Raw genomic sequence first — 16,169 nt, forward strand, 5'->3', positions numbered from 1 at the left:
AATTTAAAAAAAACTGATTTTCTCTGATTATAATGGCTAAGCAGGCATATGCTTAATTATTTGATGAGTGTTAAGATAATAGTGCTTGAAGTTGAAGCTTTGTTGCTTCCCAGAAAGAACAATGTCTGCTCTTACTAATTTTCCATTCTTAAATAACTTTATGACAGATTTTATACAGCAGATGTGATGGATTTAGAGCTACTCTGTTATAATTTATTAATACTGTATGTTGGCCTGGTTATTGAGATATTTTCTGTATGAATATATTGGTTTAATACAACAGACAGATGTCTGGGAAAACAGACAGGAAGGGTGAGAACAACTTACGATAAGCCCCATCTCTCCACAAACATGCTCAGAGAGATCATAAAGTGGACATAGGGGCAGCTAGCCCTGTAACTATTACAACAGGTTTTAATTCTTGCTTAGTAGCAATGCTCTGCAACTTTAAATGAGAGACTGGGGTTTAATTCCTTCTCCTATTTGTTTGTTCCTCACTTCAGTTAAAAACAAGATTATCCTATCATCTGGCTGCTATGTGCTGCCATCTTGCAGAGCTAAAAAACAAAGCAGGGTTTGAGTTGGTCAGTATGTGGATGGGTAACCTCCACAGTGGGAAAAAGGCTTTGGAGAGCAGAACATATGCTAGCTGGGCCAGCTGGCCTTATCTTCACTGTGCTACAAAGTTTGAACCTGGAAAGTAGCCTTTTCAAAGCCTTTATCCACTCACAAAGATCAGCAAAATCCCTGTTTCCCAAAGGGTTTGAGACCTTCAAACAAATTGGATTATATCTGCCAAAATGTGATATTTATATTTACCATATTCCAGTTTTATCAAGCAACTATAGTTCTCTACAGGGCTGTCATTCTAGCATTTACGGCAGTAAACACTAAAGTTCAGAGTAAAGAAATTATTTCCATTTGAAAATACTCCTTTCTCTTGCTCACAAATTCTCCCCCCCCACATTTCCTTTTGGCCCAAATTTTACACATTTAGAGACTGATATTACAGTTGAAGAAGACAAGCTTTTTGCATTTAGGGTGTTGTTTGTTTTAAATCTGGGAATATTCACAAACAATAAATAGTTAAACTTTTTATCATTGTAGTAAGAGATCATTTATCAGCTATTATATAAAGCATATTGTACACATACATCGTAACTTAAGAACAAATGGTGGACTGAGAAAGTGCAAGAACTCCAACATCTCACAGACATCCACAATACATGCGGTTTCTTTAGTGCCACCAAGGCTGTTCATGGGCCAATTTGTCATGGTATGGAAGGACGGAACCACAATTCTGAAGGACAACAAAGCAATCAATTCTCGCTGGAAAGAACATTTTGAAGATCTCCTTAACTACAGCTCCCAAGAGCAGCAAGGAGGAACCTTATTGCAGACCAGCAGTTCCCTTCAGTTCCCTGGTACAGAGCCTGAGGTGGCAGAGGTATAGGCACGGACCAGACGGACACTGCTAGGGAAATATCTCCAGATCCTGGAATGCATGTGCAACCTAAAGTCCATTACATATAGGGACAAGCACTTGAAGAATAAAAGTAGTTTTTGTTATAGTTTTTATAATCACCAATACAGCAAAGAAGAATTAAACAAAATGAGTGTCAACTCACAAACAAACAAACACAGCATACTAAATATATACCTTGTAGCTCCCAGACCTTCAGAGGTTCCAAATCATTAGTACTTTCAATTAGGTGTTTTCTGAACTCCCTCAGATTATCTTTAAGGTCAGGATACATCTGTCTAGATCAAAACATTAAAAAAAATCTAATTACCTCCCTCCATCACATACAAAACTATTTATGGTTTTATCTTGCTTCTTTATTTAAGGTAACAAACAAGAATTTAACACTTCTAGTTCACTTCTATAAACAGAGATTAGGATTTATGAATGCAGCCACAATATAAGGGCCTCATCTTGAAAATGCTAAACAGCCACAGCTTCTATTCATGATTTCAAGGAGAACTGCAATTACTCAGTAATTCTCTAGAATAGACCCTAAATAAATGGATGGGTTATTTTAACCTAATTTAGGTTTCTAACAAATAGACAACATGATATTGTATATGAAATGAACTTTGCATTAAGTGTATTAAGGGTCTGGCAAAATGCTCACAAATTTAGAGGATTTAATGCAAACATGGGGCCATGTACATCCATGAGTAACTCAACTGACTTCCATGGAGTTACATAAGGGTTGTATTTTGCACATGTTCTTAAACTATTTTCACCATAGTCACCTCCCAAAATGTATTATATATTAGAAGGTCACACACTTTGTTGCTTCTGCAGCCTGATCTTATTTCATATACCAGGGGTTCCTTGCATTCCTCCATTCATGCTCAGAAGCTCCCTGAGTGACACCCTCCTATCACCCTCTATTTCAGGGACTCCCTGCAACCTCCCTCCCTGTGAGAGGGTCTCTGTGTGTTCCCCATTCCCCGCCCCCCCATAACAAGGTGCCCCATTTTTCCCCACTCATGTTAGGGGCTCTGTGTGCCTCCCATTCCCTCTTTCCCTCTGCATGCCATAGGCCGTGCCCCTCAATTCCAGGACCACTGTGTTCTCCATACTTCCTCCTTCCCCACTGAAATGCATGAATTGATTGGATAGGGGGTTCAAAAATTATTACATTACACCACTTCCTCGATATAACGCCACCCGATATAACACAAATTCGGATATAAAGCGGTAAAGCAGCACTCTGGGGGGGGGGGAAGGGGGGACCTGCGCACTCTGGTGGATCAAAGCAAGTTCAATATAACGTGGTTTCACCTATAATGTGGTAAGATTTTTTGGCTCCCAAGGACAGCGTTATATCGAGGTAGAGATGTATATCCAACAGAGAAATGCCATCAAGTTGAGTCTAAGTCCTCACAAATTCCACCAATTAAAGAGAAATTCTGCTCTCCAAACACATGTACACGCCTTTCACAGCATGTGACAATACTAATTGTATATTTTTGATCATTCTGGCAATGTTCAAATACAACAGTGATAAGCACATTATCAATATTTATGACTTGTCTACACAACAAGCTGGTGTGCTGTAGATTTACACTCTGGCTTGCAGCACAGTAACTTGCTGTGTAGACAAGCCCTTAGATAAAAGTAGATAGAGAGGTGGACAGAGAGACTGACATTAACTCCAGTGGAACCTGTTTGAAGTGTGAGAATAGTATCTGGCCCATGCTGTCACTGGAATTCCTAACTTTAAAAATTGTTCAGCAATTAGCTCAGCTTTTTAATATCACAGCAATCAGAACCAAACTAATTATAAAATACTTACTGAAGTCGGTGGATTCTGACCCCAGTTACATAACAAGGGTATTAACTTCTTGTAACCCTTTACCATGTCACAAGATGGGCCATAAAATTTTTTTTATCAGTTCATTTCATCCTTCATTACATGATACCAGAAATAAACTAAATCTCCAGCAATAATAGTGCAAATGAAGCCATCTGAATCCTTTAGTCTAGAAGGGAACCTTGAAGAAAACTGACACAGAAAGTTGCAGTATTTCCAAATTTTCCTGGAGACAAGAGGATTAAACATAGATCCAGGGAAGTGATTTCCTCCACACATCTACATGTAGCTGGTCCGGAGATACTTCCAATCTACAACTGATTCCAACAGGAGCATGAAGGAGACTATAGACTACTAGATTACATCATTCAGAAATTTCAAGAATACTTTGTCTTAATCAAAAATGTCACTTGTGCAGGACATATTTTCTGTATAAACTACCATAGGGACCCATTAATCATTAGATTAAAGGCCTATTTAATAAATCTAAGTCATGTGAATTTGAACAGTTAGCAGGTGCAATAATTACAGAGTCAATTATTGGTGGCATATTGACAGCTATGTCAAAACCTACAGTATATATCCTATACAGGTCTCTACATACCTAAACAACGTCTTCCATGTCTACTTTGCTATCTTAGCAGTGTAGTGTTCTGCTGCCTCCCACTGCTGGAGTTTTTTCTCGCAACAGTCAAAGACTCTGTCACCAGGGAAAGGCTCTGGCAGTGGGGAGTGTGACAGAGTGCTGGGCAACAGCAGCTAATCCAACACTCTAGTCACTGCAACTCTAATTAGTTGCTCTAGAGTAGACCTGATTAAGGCCTGGTCTACACCACAGAGTTAGGTTGACATAAGGCAGCTTATGATAACCCAACTCTGTAAGCATCTACACCAGGGGTAGGCAACCTATGGCACGTGTGCCAAAGGTGGCACGCAAGCTGATTTTCAGTGGCACTCACACTCCCGAGTCCTGGCCACCGGTCCGGGGGGCTCTGCATTTTAATTTATTTTTAAATGAAGCTTCTTAAACATTTAAAAAAACCTTATTTACTTTACATACAACAATAGTTTAGTTATATATTATAGACTTCTAGAAAGAGACCTTCTAAAAAGATTTAAATGTATGACTGGCACGCGAAACCTTAAATTAGAGTGAATAAATGAAGACTCGGCACACCACTTCTGAAAGGTTGCAGACGCCTGATCTACACTAAAGCTCCCACTGATGTAAGTTACCATTACATCAACTTAAATTCACGTCCGCAAGTGGTCAATGTAGTTAGGGTAAGGCAGTATCGATGTAGACACTGCATTACTTATATCGCCTGTTGGCTGTCAGCCCCATGCAGGGCTCAGAGCTGGAGTCCCGCTGTCAGCCCTGTGTGGGGTTCACAGCTGGAGCCCCCCGCACTCTGACTGACAGTCTGAGCTGTCAGCCCCATTCAGAGCTCACAGCTGAAGCCCTTCAACCCCGGGGCTGACAGTTTCTTATTCAATCAAACAGTGCTCCTTGGTGAGGGAGTACAGGATAGTTCTATTTTTTAGTTCTCAGTTGAGAGTGATCGTCAATTTCCTGCATTACATAAAACTGACAGACACTGAATGGAGACAAGAGATAGGACAACGAAGGTGGTGGAAATATGACTTTTCCTGATGTTCTCATAATACAGGATGGCTGGTTAGAGACATCATCTGGTTGGTCTGATCAGGTCCCTCTCCTTCTTAGGCTGGACAGAGCTAGATGGACCATCTTATTTTATCGTACTGTCCCATACAATATAGTTGATTTCAGGAACTGAGTTCCAGGTAGCTGCTTTAAAAATCTCTGAAACTGGGACACATCACAGTGAAGAAGTAGAGACTCCCTGAGATCTGGTGGAATTGGTCCTAATCTGCCCAAGTGGGGTTTAAATGTGTCACTGCCTAGCATGTCTTAATATAGTCTGTGACCCATTTAGACACTATCTTTGAGTGGAGATCGAGAATGCTAGGAACAATTTCGGAGAATTCCTCAAAGGGTCTGGTTCTGTCTAGATAGTAAGGCTATGTCGACACAGCCCTACAGTTCAGACTAAAAGTGTGAACTGCAGCGTGTACTAGCATGCTGCACTGTAACTCCACCATGTGGATGCTGCTGGAACAAACTAAAACTCTTTAAATAGACTATGTTAACACAAACTAGGGGCTGGTCTACACTAAGGGGAAAAATCGATATAAGATACGCAACTTCAGCTACGTGAATAACGTAGCTGAAGTCGAAGTATCTTATATCGATAACTTACCCGTCCTCACGGTGCGGGATCGATGTCCGGGGCTCTCCACATCGACGCCGCCACCGCCGTTCGGGGCGGTGGAGTTCTGGAATCGATAGAAGCACGTTCGGGGATCGATATATCGCGTCTAGATGAGACGCGATATATCGATCCCTGAAAAATCGATTGCTACCCGCCGATACGGCGGGTAGTGTAGACGTAGCCTCGGTAACCTTTTCATTACCAAATGATCAGTGGTGCAGACAAGCACTAAGACAGAGATCTGACAACATCCAGGGTGTGAAGTTTAGCTTCTCCCCAAGTAGTGTGAGGCAAATCAATTGATTAAGATTAAAATCAGAAACCACTTTAAATAAGAACCTGGGTGAGGTTCTAAAGTAATTTTGTTCCTGTGGAATACTACATAAGGTGGCCTCGTCATAAGGGCTTGAATATTTTCTATCCTTCTGTCTGAGGTTATGGCCACTAACAAGACGGTTTTCATGGATAGGTGGTACAAAGAGCAAGTCACCAAATGCTCAAAAGGAGATCCTATCAAACTTGTTAAAACAACTTTGAGGTCTCAGGAGGGCAGAGGGTCTCTGACTGGTGGTAAGACATGAAGTAGACCGTTGAGAAATCTAGCCACGGTCAGATGACAGAAGACAATGTGGCCTTCCAGAAGGGAAGAGTGAGGAAAGATAGCCACTACGTGCATTCTTAGGGAGCTTATGGAAAGGCCTAAACACTTTAAGTACTCCAGGATACTAGCCAGAAGTGCTTTCAAGGGAGACAAACAATTCTCCAATGCCTAGAGAGAGAACCTCTTCTATTTAGCAGCTTAAGTAGGTCTGGTAGAGTCCTTTCTTCTGCAAGCTAGGATGTTTTCAATGCTAAGGAGCAGTATCCATCAGTGGATGTCAGACAGCCAACACCCAATCTATGAAATGAAGAGATGTGTCCAGGTGTAGGACTTCTCCCTTCAATTGTATCATCACTTCTGGCTATGTTGGAAGCATGATTAGGGGCCATGTTAACAGGTTAATGAGGTCAGAGAACCAAACCAGCTTGGGCCATGATGGGGCTATCATTATCATTAGGGCTGCATCTTGCCTGATCTTCCTGAGGATTCTCAGTATCAAAGTACCATAGGATTAGAAACGTGCCCAACACAGACCTGGCACTGGCTCCCCCTTTGGAACTGAATCTGTGGCGTTTCTTGTTCTGGTTTGGATACAAACAGGTCCAATCCAGGGTCTTCCACATGCAATGGTGTAACAATCTGCCTACCCTGAGCAAGACAGCAAACCATGGGGCTCAGAACTCCATGGACGTAGACAACATCAGCAGCTGTGAACATTTATAAGATTGAGACCTCACTGGAAAGTTCCGTCAAATGGAAGGTCCTGAATGGACTGCTGAACCTCTGGTGTCAGTCGTGAGGACTGGAGCCAAGAGGACTTTCTCATGACCACCGCTGATGCCATTGCTCTGGCAGCCATGTCAGTTCCATCTAGGGCAGCTTGGAGGGAGGCCCTGGCTACGGTCTTCCCTTCCTCCACCAGAGCAGAGAATTCTTGTCTGGACTCCTGAGACAGCGAGTCCTTGAATTTTGACATGGAGTCTCAGACATTATAGTCATATCTCCCAAGTAAGGCTGCAGGTTGGAGATGTGGAGCTGTAACCCACCAGTAGAATAAATCTTTCTACCAAACAGGTCCAGCTTCTTTGAGTCCTTCGCCATGGGGGTTGCACCTTGCAGCCCTTGCCAGTCTCTTTCATTGGCAGCTGAGACCACAAGGGACCCGGGAGGGAGATGGGAATAAAGTACTCATACCCCTTGGCAGGAACATAGTACTTTTTCTCTGCTCTTTTTTGAAGTGGGGGACAGAGGGGATGGGGTCTGCCATAGGGACCTGACTGGACCCATAACGGCCTTTTTTAGGGGAAGGGCCACCTTTGATGGGGCCGCCACAACCAAGATGTCAATCAGGCTGTGTGAGGACTCTTTAAGCACCTCCACTTCCAGCCCTATATTAGAAGCCACCCTTTTCAATAGCTACTGGTGAGCTCCAAAGTCATCCTGTGTTGCCGAGCCACTCAACCCCAACACAGCTTCATGGAGGAGGAGGAGGTCTGCACTGGCAGAGCATCTTCTTCCTCTTCTTCTGCACCGACCTCATCATGCAGTACCGGAGTCTGAGTCAGGTGCCAGATGGTGCGGCAGAGGGGCCATTCTCTCAGACATCACTGAGTACAAACAGCTGGAAGGGGTAGCGATACCAGGAAAAACCCCATGGATTAAAAAAGGCCATGCCCACCCAGCCAGATGCCTGGAGGGCCACACGCACCAGGATCCAACAGAACATTAGTAGGGTACTGGTAACAGCTCCTTGGCTGGGTGAATGAGTCCACCTCTGACTCCAAGGACAAGACACCTTGGGGGAACCATGGGGGCACCCTCACTTCTGTTGGCTGGTGCTGAGGGAGGCAAGAGCTGTTCCAGCAGCTATCACAGGTGGTAAGAGGGAACTGAGAGGGTGCAGAGCCAGACAGTCCTTTATACCAGCGGTAGAGCCAGCCCAATGGATACCACTGAGGGAAAAAATCTCCAGCAACTGTGCCCGCATCACGTGCACAACTAACATGGAATGAACATGAGCAAGCACTCGAAGAACAGGAGGCAGCACAGATTTAAGAATCAGTGCAATTTTCCACTGAATTCATCAGACACTGGGATCTTGATGGGACTGAGTCACCAATGGCATTGCTTGCACCTGCAAGGCCAGCGCTACACTGTGTGCCTGCAGGACATGGACCTAGGTTTGTAAATTCTGCAAGGCACTCATGAACTCCACTAAAGAAACACTGGCTTTAGTGGGGTCCATCCCTGAAGCTGAACCAGGCCTCTCCGTTCTTTAGGCAATTCAAACGGTCAGGAACCGGGGATGGGTGTCCTGACCAGGTGATTAGAGCCTGAAACAGAAGTCAAAGATGAAAAATTGTTCCAGCACCACTAGAAACAGGGCAGGAACAAGGCTGTGAATGAGGCGGGTCCAGGAGATCTTGCTGTTGTGGCATAAACATTGAGCAGCTGGCAACATACCGCTGCTGCTGAGTTTAAATGCACACCTATTGGTTCCTTGCAGCCAATGGGGTGGGCCAGCCAGTCAATTGATCCTGCCACAGCTCAGATGGACTCATTAGCCAGCCTGAGTGCTGAGCTGGCTAAGTTCCTGACAGTGGGTTTCAGTATACGAATAAGCTACTTGCATTTTTAAAGTTTACACATTGATTCTAATAAATAGAAAATAGAAATCCAATTTCTGCAATGATTTATTTCAATAATGATTGCATATTTTAGAGCATTAAGACTGTCTTTATTTTAATTTCACCCTCATATCCTTTAGGCTGTTCAGACGAGCATCCATTCGGTAGAACAGGCTGACCCTGTCAAACAGAAGGTCCTCAATCAAGGCCTGAATCTCCTGGGACAGGCCGGCGGTCTCTTTGTCCACCAGGGTTGCGAACTCTTGGGCCGCCTCCTGGGACATGAACTCCTTAAACATGCAGAGAGAGTCCCACAAGTTAAAATTATAGTGGCCCAGGAGGGCGTGGTGGTTTGCCACCAAAAACTGGATGCAGGCCATAGAATAAATCTTTCAACTGAACAAATCCAGTCTCTTTGCCTCTTTGTTCTTAGGGGTAGAACTGTTGGGCCTGTTTGTCGGCCACTGACACAACCAACAAACCCGGTGGCACATAAGTGTATATGTATTTGAACCCTTTCGCGGGAACAAAGTGCTTCTATTCCACCCTTTCTGAGGTGGGGGGGATGGAGGATGGGGTTTGCCAGATGCTTTTGGCAATGTTCAAGACCCCTTCATGTACTGGGAGAGTGAACCGGGTTGAGGCAGACGCAGAAAGCACATTAAATAATGGTTCCATCTGTTCCTCCATCTCCTTAGCCTTTAGGCCCAAGTTAGCCACCACGGTGTGGAACAATGCCTGGTGCTCATGGAAATCGAGAAGTGGGCTAGCTCTAGAAGGCCCTGCCACCGCCTCATCCGGGGAGGAAGAGGATGATTGGACAACCGGGGGAGGTCCAGAGGTGTCCTCACCCACCGGGGAGGGCGGCCTTAGGGTGGGTAACCAGCTATTCACCCAGGCGGTCTCTGGAATGTCCTACCCCAAGGCCGGTGCCGCAGGTACCGGGGCATCACTGGCGATCTGTCTGATGCAGCGACTGAGGGCTGGCATGATGTGAACGCCCCATGCATTTCAATATGGCCATTGGGTTGGCCACTGGCTCTGCTGCCAGGCCAGTGCTGAAGCTGCTGACGCGCCCTCCAGAGCTCAATCACATCGTCTGGGCGAGGGGCTGAATTGTGCCTCCGAGCCTGAGACGTTGTCCATCTTCGGTGACCAAGGCAGTGCTGTGGAGGTTTGAGTCTGAGGGCTCACCGTCGGAGACTGGCGCTGGGAACAGTCCAACTAGTGCTGGGGGTAGAGAAGGCGGCGTCGAGCCAGGGAGCGCCCTTGAGGTCTCGGCAACAGCGACCGACAGTGGGATGAGGACCGGTGCTGGGGATATGTGACCATGCCTGGGCAAGCCTCAGCATGATGAGGGGGATCGGGAGCACGGTGCTGATGGCTTTTAATGATGAGCTGGAGACCTGGACTGGCATGCAGACCAAGAACGTGGTGACCTAGGGCTCTGTCTTGGCTCTGGAGACCATTGGCACTCACCTAACTTGTGTGAGGCCTTGCCAGTGGGCTTGCCCTCACGGGAAGCCATAGCCGATTCCTTTGCCGCACACGGTATTGGATGTGGTGGAGGCGCTTTCAGTTCTCCTGGCGCTGGGCCCTCGGAGGGGGTCGGCTGAGACATTGGCCTAGGCCTCTTACCGCTCCCCAGAGTTGGTGGGGGGTAGTTATGTGGGGAAGAACTTCCCACAGCTGAGCTCTTTAGCAGATCCTTTAGTGGGCGTGAGGCCCAAGCAGGGTCCTTTGCCCAAAGCTCCTTGGTTGGGCTTGGCCGGTGCCACCTTCTTAGTCCTTTTCGTCAGTACCGGCGGTGGGGATTGGTGCCAGGAGGACCCTGGTGCTGGAGGTGTGCTATACACTGAAGCTGAAGAGCTGGGTGCCAGATTGGGCCGCTCCATCTCTGAAGCTGGGCGCAGGGCAGCCTGCATCAGGAGTGCCCTGAGGTGCATGTCGCACTCTCTTTGTGTCTGAGGATGAAAGTTCTGGATGACAACACTCCCCAAGGCACTGTAGACAACTCTCGTGCAGGTCACTAACAGGCATAGGCCTCTTACACAATGAGCAGGGCTTGAAACCCAGAGAGCGGAGCATGTCCTGCTGGGGGCAAAGTCCCCGCTAGGACACTATCTAACTAAACACTTAACGGGTACTTAACCACTAATTAACAACGATTTGAACTATTTACATGTGAAGCACAAGGCTAAACTAGACAAAAAAACCACTGACCAATTGCGAAGCAAGGGACAGAGTCGCTCCGACTGTCCCCCATGGGCGGTAAGAAGAAACTGAGAGGGCGCAGGCCAGCGGCGCCTGATATACGGTGCCATGAGTGTGGCACTCCAGAGGACACCACAGCTGGGTATTGCTAAGACAAAAGTCTCCAACAGCCGCACACGTGGGTGCTTGCACACCTACAATGGAATCAACATGAGCAAGCAATCAAAGAATAACTGATAAATACTGTTAAACAGTGAAGTACACAAATACACAAAAATTAGCCAATGTTGAGTCAACTCATTGACACAACAGACTTTCATATCATATGTCTGAACTTTTGTTTTAAGCTCAAAAAACAACTATTTTACAAACAAAGAAGTTTAATTGTAAATTAAGTCAACTCACTTTAATTTGTCAAAGAGAAATCCCTGGACTTCGCCTGCCTCACCATCATCCTCTTCCGTTGTGTTATTTGTGGCTGAACACATGGAACACACATAAAACACAAAACAAGAAAATTATTGTGACGTTGCTCTCCACACGATTTTATGAAAATATGCTAATGAGTGTGAATATAATGTAACTGGAATATGCTTCATACAAAAGGTCTCTTGTAAGGTATCATTACAAAGCTTATAATCTACGGAGTGTGGTCATCCTATTTGTATAAATGTATCATTCTTGTATCTGAAACTAGAAATATGAAATATAACTCTGAGGTCCTATTGTAATTATGCCGTGTGGGCCATTAATGGTGGCTTGGAATCTTGATGGCTCCCATCAACTAGGACAATTGGTTGTAGATGGCTCTGTTTACTTGCAAGCCTTCCTGTGAGTCAGGCCAGGAAGAATGAAGGCTTGGGGTTTCACAGGACATGTGACCATGTCACTTGGAACTGGAATCCATCTTAGACCTGATGCTTTTCCATTTATAAGGAGACGTGGGAACCCAGAGAGACAAAAGATTCCCACCTTGTACCAAAGCTATATAAGGGGGTGGAACAGATCAAAGGAGGTTCCAGTGATGAGAAATCTCCTAGTTACCACCTGAGCTGGAGTTAACAAGAACTGTAGCAGGGGAAAGGATTGGGCCCATACTAGGAAGCAGTCTAGTCTGCGGAAGAAGCTTATTGGAACATCTCTGAGGGTGATATTTCATCTGTAATCAGTTTCTTAATGTATTAGGCTTAGACTTGCATGTTTTGTTTTATTTTGCTTGGTGACTTATTTTGTTCTGTCTGTTATTACTTGGAACCACTGAAATCCTACTTTTTATATTTAATAAAATCACTTTTGCTTATTAATTAACCCAGAGTAAGTAATTAATACCTGGGGGAGCAAACAGCTGTGCGTATCTCTCTATCAGTGTTATAGAGGGTGAACAACTTACGAGTTTACCCTGTATAAGCTTTATAGAGAGTAAAACAGATTTATTTGGGGTTTGGATCCCATTCAGAGCTGGGTGTCTGGGTGCTAGAGACAGGAGCACTTACTAAGTCATTTTCCATTAAGTCTGCAGTTTGAGGGGCGTGAGTCAAACCCTCGGTCTGTTTTGCAGCAAGTTAGCGTAGCTGGCTCAACAAGGCAGGGTTCTGAAGGCCCAAACCGGCAGAGAAAACGGGCTCAGAGGTAGTCTCAGCACATCAGGTGACAGTCCTAAGGGGGTCTCTGTGACCAAACCCATCACAATTACCAACATATTTTCTTCCCAAATATCCTGCCATCACAATTATACAACCCAAACATATACTTCTCAAATGTGATGCCAGCCTGTAGATTCATATTTTGGCCTCAGAATGGCTCTCAAGAGAACATGTGAACCTACAGTTTTACTCTATTTAAAAAAAAAATCATTAAAAGTGTTTACTTTTTCAATTGTGTGTCTGTGTTAGACAGTACAACCAACAGCTTTGCTTTTTAAAATGGCTTTTCCTCAGTTTGATCAAATGGTAACCATTGTGGATAATAAAATAATAATGGGCTCTATTCTTAAAAAAAAAGTTTCAATTTGAACCATGAACATAAGAGACTTACAGTACTGGTTTTGAACCAGGCACCATGCTAACTTCCACATATAGCTCTAAATATTGCACTTTCATCCTCGCCTCACTTTCAGCACTTTTTCCCCTTCCCATCCTAAATTTTTCCAGATCAGAAGAGACAAATACTTTAATTACATTATTCTCTTTCACTGCCATTCTTAGGCCTTGTCTACTCTACAAAAGCAATCCAGTGTCAGGACCAGGACTTGGGCAGTCTGACCTACTGGATAGAGCTGGGTTCAGGAGCCGGGAGCCAGAGCCATGGACCAAAGCTGGAACCAGGAATCAAGCCAAGGGATAGCGCCAGAGCCAGGAGTCAATAACCAGAGCCAAGGGTCAGAGTCAGAAGCTGGGCAATGGAGCAAGGCTGGAACAGGGCTAGAGCAGACTCAAACTGGACAGGAACAAGTCAGGAGCGAGGCTGGGTACAAGGCAGACACATGAGCCATCATAGTTAAGGCTACATTTTAGTCATGGGTATTTTTAGTAAAAGTCACAGACCGGTCATAGGCAGTAAACAAAAATTCACAGCCCATGACCTATCCATGACTTTTACTATATAACACTGACTAAAAATTGGGGGGTGGGGGGTGTTGTGGGAGGGCAGCCTGGATGCTGGGGAGGCAGGCGGCGGCACGTGGCCTGGGACCTTTGGTGCTGGAGGAGGGGGTTGTCAGGGCCAACAGGCTCCCTACCTGGCTCCATGCCTCCCTCCCAGCAGCAGCAGAGTTTGGATGTGGGAGGGGGCAGGGGGTTGGGATACAGGATGCAGTGAGGCGGGCTCTGGGCAACCCTTGCCTGGGGGTCTCCCCAGAAGCAGTGACATCTCTCTCACTCAGCTGCTAGGCAGAGGCGTGGCCGGGCAGCTCTGCGTGCTGCCTCTGCCTGCAGGCACTACCCCCACAGCTCCCATTGGCTGCGGTTCCTGGCGAATGGGAGCTGTGAAACCAGCGCTCTGGGTGGAGGCAGCGCACAGAGCTGCCTGGCCACGCCTCTGCCTAGCAGCTGAGCAAGAGGGATGTCACTGCTTCCAGGGAGACCCACAGGTAAGTGTTGCCCAGAGCCCGCCACACCCCACTCCGTGCCCAAACTCCCTGCCCCCTCCCACACCCAAACTCTGCTGCTGCTGCTGGTGTTTGGGGGGGAGCAGTGGTCCTAGACTGCCCCAGCAGCTGCCGGTGCAGAAATCATGGACGTCACAGCAAGTCGTGGAATCTGTGACATCTGTGGCCTCTGTGACAAACTCGCTGCCTTAATCATAGTTGCAGATGCTGGTGTTGAGCAGCCAGCGGCCTGCTCCTGGTGCTGAACTTACATGAAGGACAATGGGCTCCTTTCAGCCAATCAGCCAATCCTGCTGCAGCCCAGCTGGGCTCATTAACTGGCCTCAAGTTTGAACCTGATAGCTCCTGGCTCAACTGAGGGAACTCAGCCCCATGGTTCCTGACACCTAGTCCTGACAGAAAGTGTTAGAAGTGGACTTCGCTGTACATAGTAAAACTGCACATATAGACCAGAAGCAACTATGTTGAGCATCGTTTCAGAAAACCATGCTTGAAAACTAGGGTTGCCAACTTTCGAATGGCACAAAACCGAACACCCGTGCCCTGCTCCGTCTCCTGAGGCCCTGCCCCTAACCTGCCCATTCTCCGAGGCCCTGCCCCTGCTTGCTTCATCCCCCTTTCCTCCGTCACTCACTCTCCCCCACCCTCTCTCACTTTCACCGAGCTGTGGCAGGGGGTTGGGGTACAGGGGGGTATGGGCTGTTTGTTGGGGATGCAGGGTACAGGTGGGGTCAGAAATGAGGGATTCAGGTTACAGGAGAGGGCTCCAGGCTGGGGCAGGGGTTGGGGTGCAGGGGTGCAGGGGTGAAGGACTCCAGCTGGGGGTGCAGGCTCTGGGGTGGGGCCAGGGATGAGGGTTTTGGGGTGTAGGAGGGGGCTCAGAGCTGGGGCAGAGGGGGTGCAGGCTTTGGGAGGGAGTTTGGGTACAGAGGGTTGGGATGGAAGAATGGGTGTGGGGTCCTTGTGACACTTATCGTGGCTTCCAGGAAGCAGCCACCAGGTCCCCGCCAGCCCCCTGAGACTATTTTTGACATATCCTGTACAAATAAACTATATATGTCAACAAAAATTAAACATACTCAGAGCATAACTATCTTCAAAATTCAAGAAGGTGCTAAATATTTTGAAATAGAGTCTCCAATAACACAGCACAGAGAACAAAAATATACCTTTAATCTGAATGTCATCCACTGCTTTGTATTCTGTACTCTTTATTGCAAGTTCCACACCATATCCAGACAAATACATTTTCCTGGAGCTTGGTTTCTGTTTGAACATATTTTAACAAGTGAAAAATATAACTTTAAAAAGTGCCCTTTATAGAAAATGTACGTCATCTAATCTAATCAAGTTTAAAATGTCATGAAACAGTTGTTACGTATCAATCCAAAACTGATATTTTCAATTATTGTTCACAATACAGTTTGTTCCATCAACCAGAAAAAAACCTGTTCCATAGCTGTTGTTCTTCGAGATGTGTTCCACATCTATTCCACTCTTTGTGTCAATGCACCCAGCACGTGGCTGTCAAAAACTTCTTCCCTCAGTGGTAGCCACTGAGGGACTCCCCCTGCTGCCACGTGCCACTGCATGCAGGGAAAAGACCAGAGCCACCCCTTGCCTTCCTCCTTCTTGCCATAGCTCTGATAAATAGGGGAAGGACAGTGAGTTGTGGCGTAGATATGTGCAACACACCTCAAAGAATAGTTATGGAACAGGTTAAGGAACCCATTTCTTCTTCAAGTGATTGCACATATACATTCCGTTCTCAGTGACTCACAAGCCATAAGACACGAGGCAGGATCAGAGTCTATTTCAATACATATTGGAGAATAACTCATTCCACCCTAGCATTGTCTCTGGAGACTTGAGCCACAGCACAGAGAGGGAGGCAAATGTAGGACCAAGCTGCCACTCTACAAACATCTGCAGTTGGAACTTGTGCCACAAAGGCTGCCAAGACTGATTGTGACCTCACTGAATGAGCTGTGACTCTGTTGG

At 46.1% G+C, this 16,169-nt stretch overlaps 1 protein-coding gene across 12 annotated transcripts in view; it reads right to left on the reverse strand.

Annotated features, from left to right (window-relative positions):
• UGGT2 (UDP-glucose glycoprotein glucosyltransferase 2) overlaps positions 1-16,169 on the reverse strand; it is a 413,106-nt gene that overhangs the window by 228,573 nt on the left and 168,364 nt on the right. For 11 of the 12 annotated variants that reach the window (XR_005588059.1, XR_005588057.1, XM_039499669.1 and 8 more), the window contains 3 exons: positions 15,338-15,434; positions 11,468-11,540; positions 1,661-1,761 (listed from right to left, as the gene is read on the reverse strand). Coding sequence is in view for 10 of the 12 variants with exons in the window: in XM_039499669.1 (XP_039355603.1) it covers positions 1,661-1,761; positions 11,468-11,540; positions 15,338-15,434 (271 nt within the window). In the remaining 2 variants the exon portion in view is untranslated. Of the gene's footprint in view, positions 1-1,660; positions 1,762-11,467; positions 11,541-15,337; positions 15,435-15,948; positions 16,090-16,169 lie in introns of those variants that run through there. The other variant, XM_039499676.1, reaches the window with a different exon arrangement.

This window comes from Mauremys reevesii, linkage group 1 (assembly GCF_016161935.1).
Source record: "Mauremys reevesii isolate NIE-2019 linkage group 1, ASM1616193v1, whole genome shotgun sequence".
Classification (NCBI taxonomy): Eukaryota; Metazoa; Chordata; order Testudines; family Geoemydidae; genus Mauremys; species Mauremys reevesii.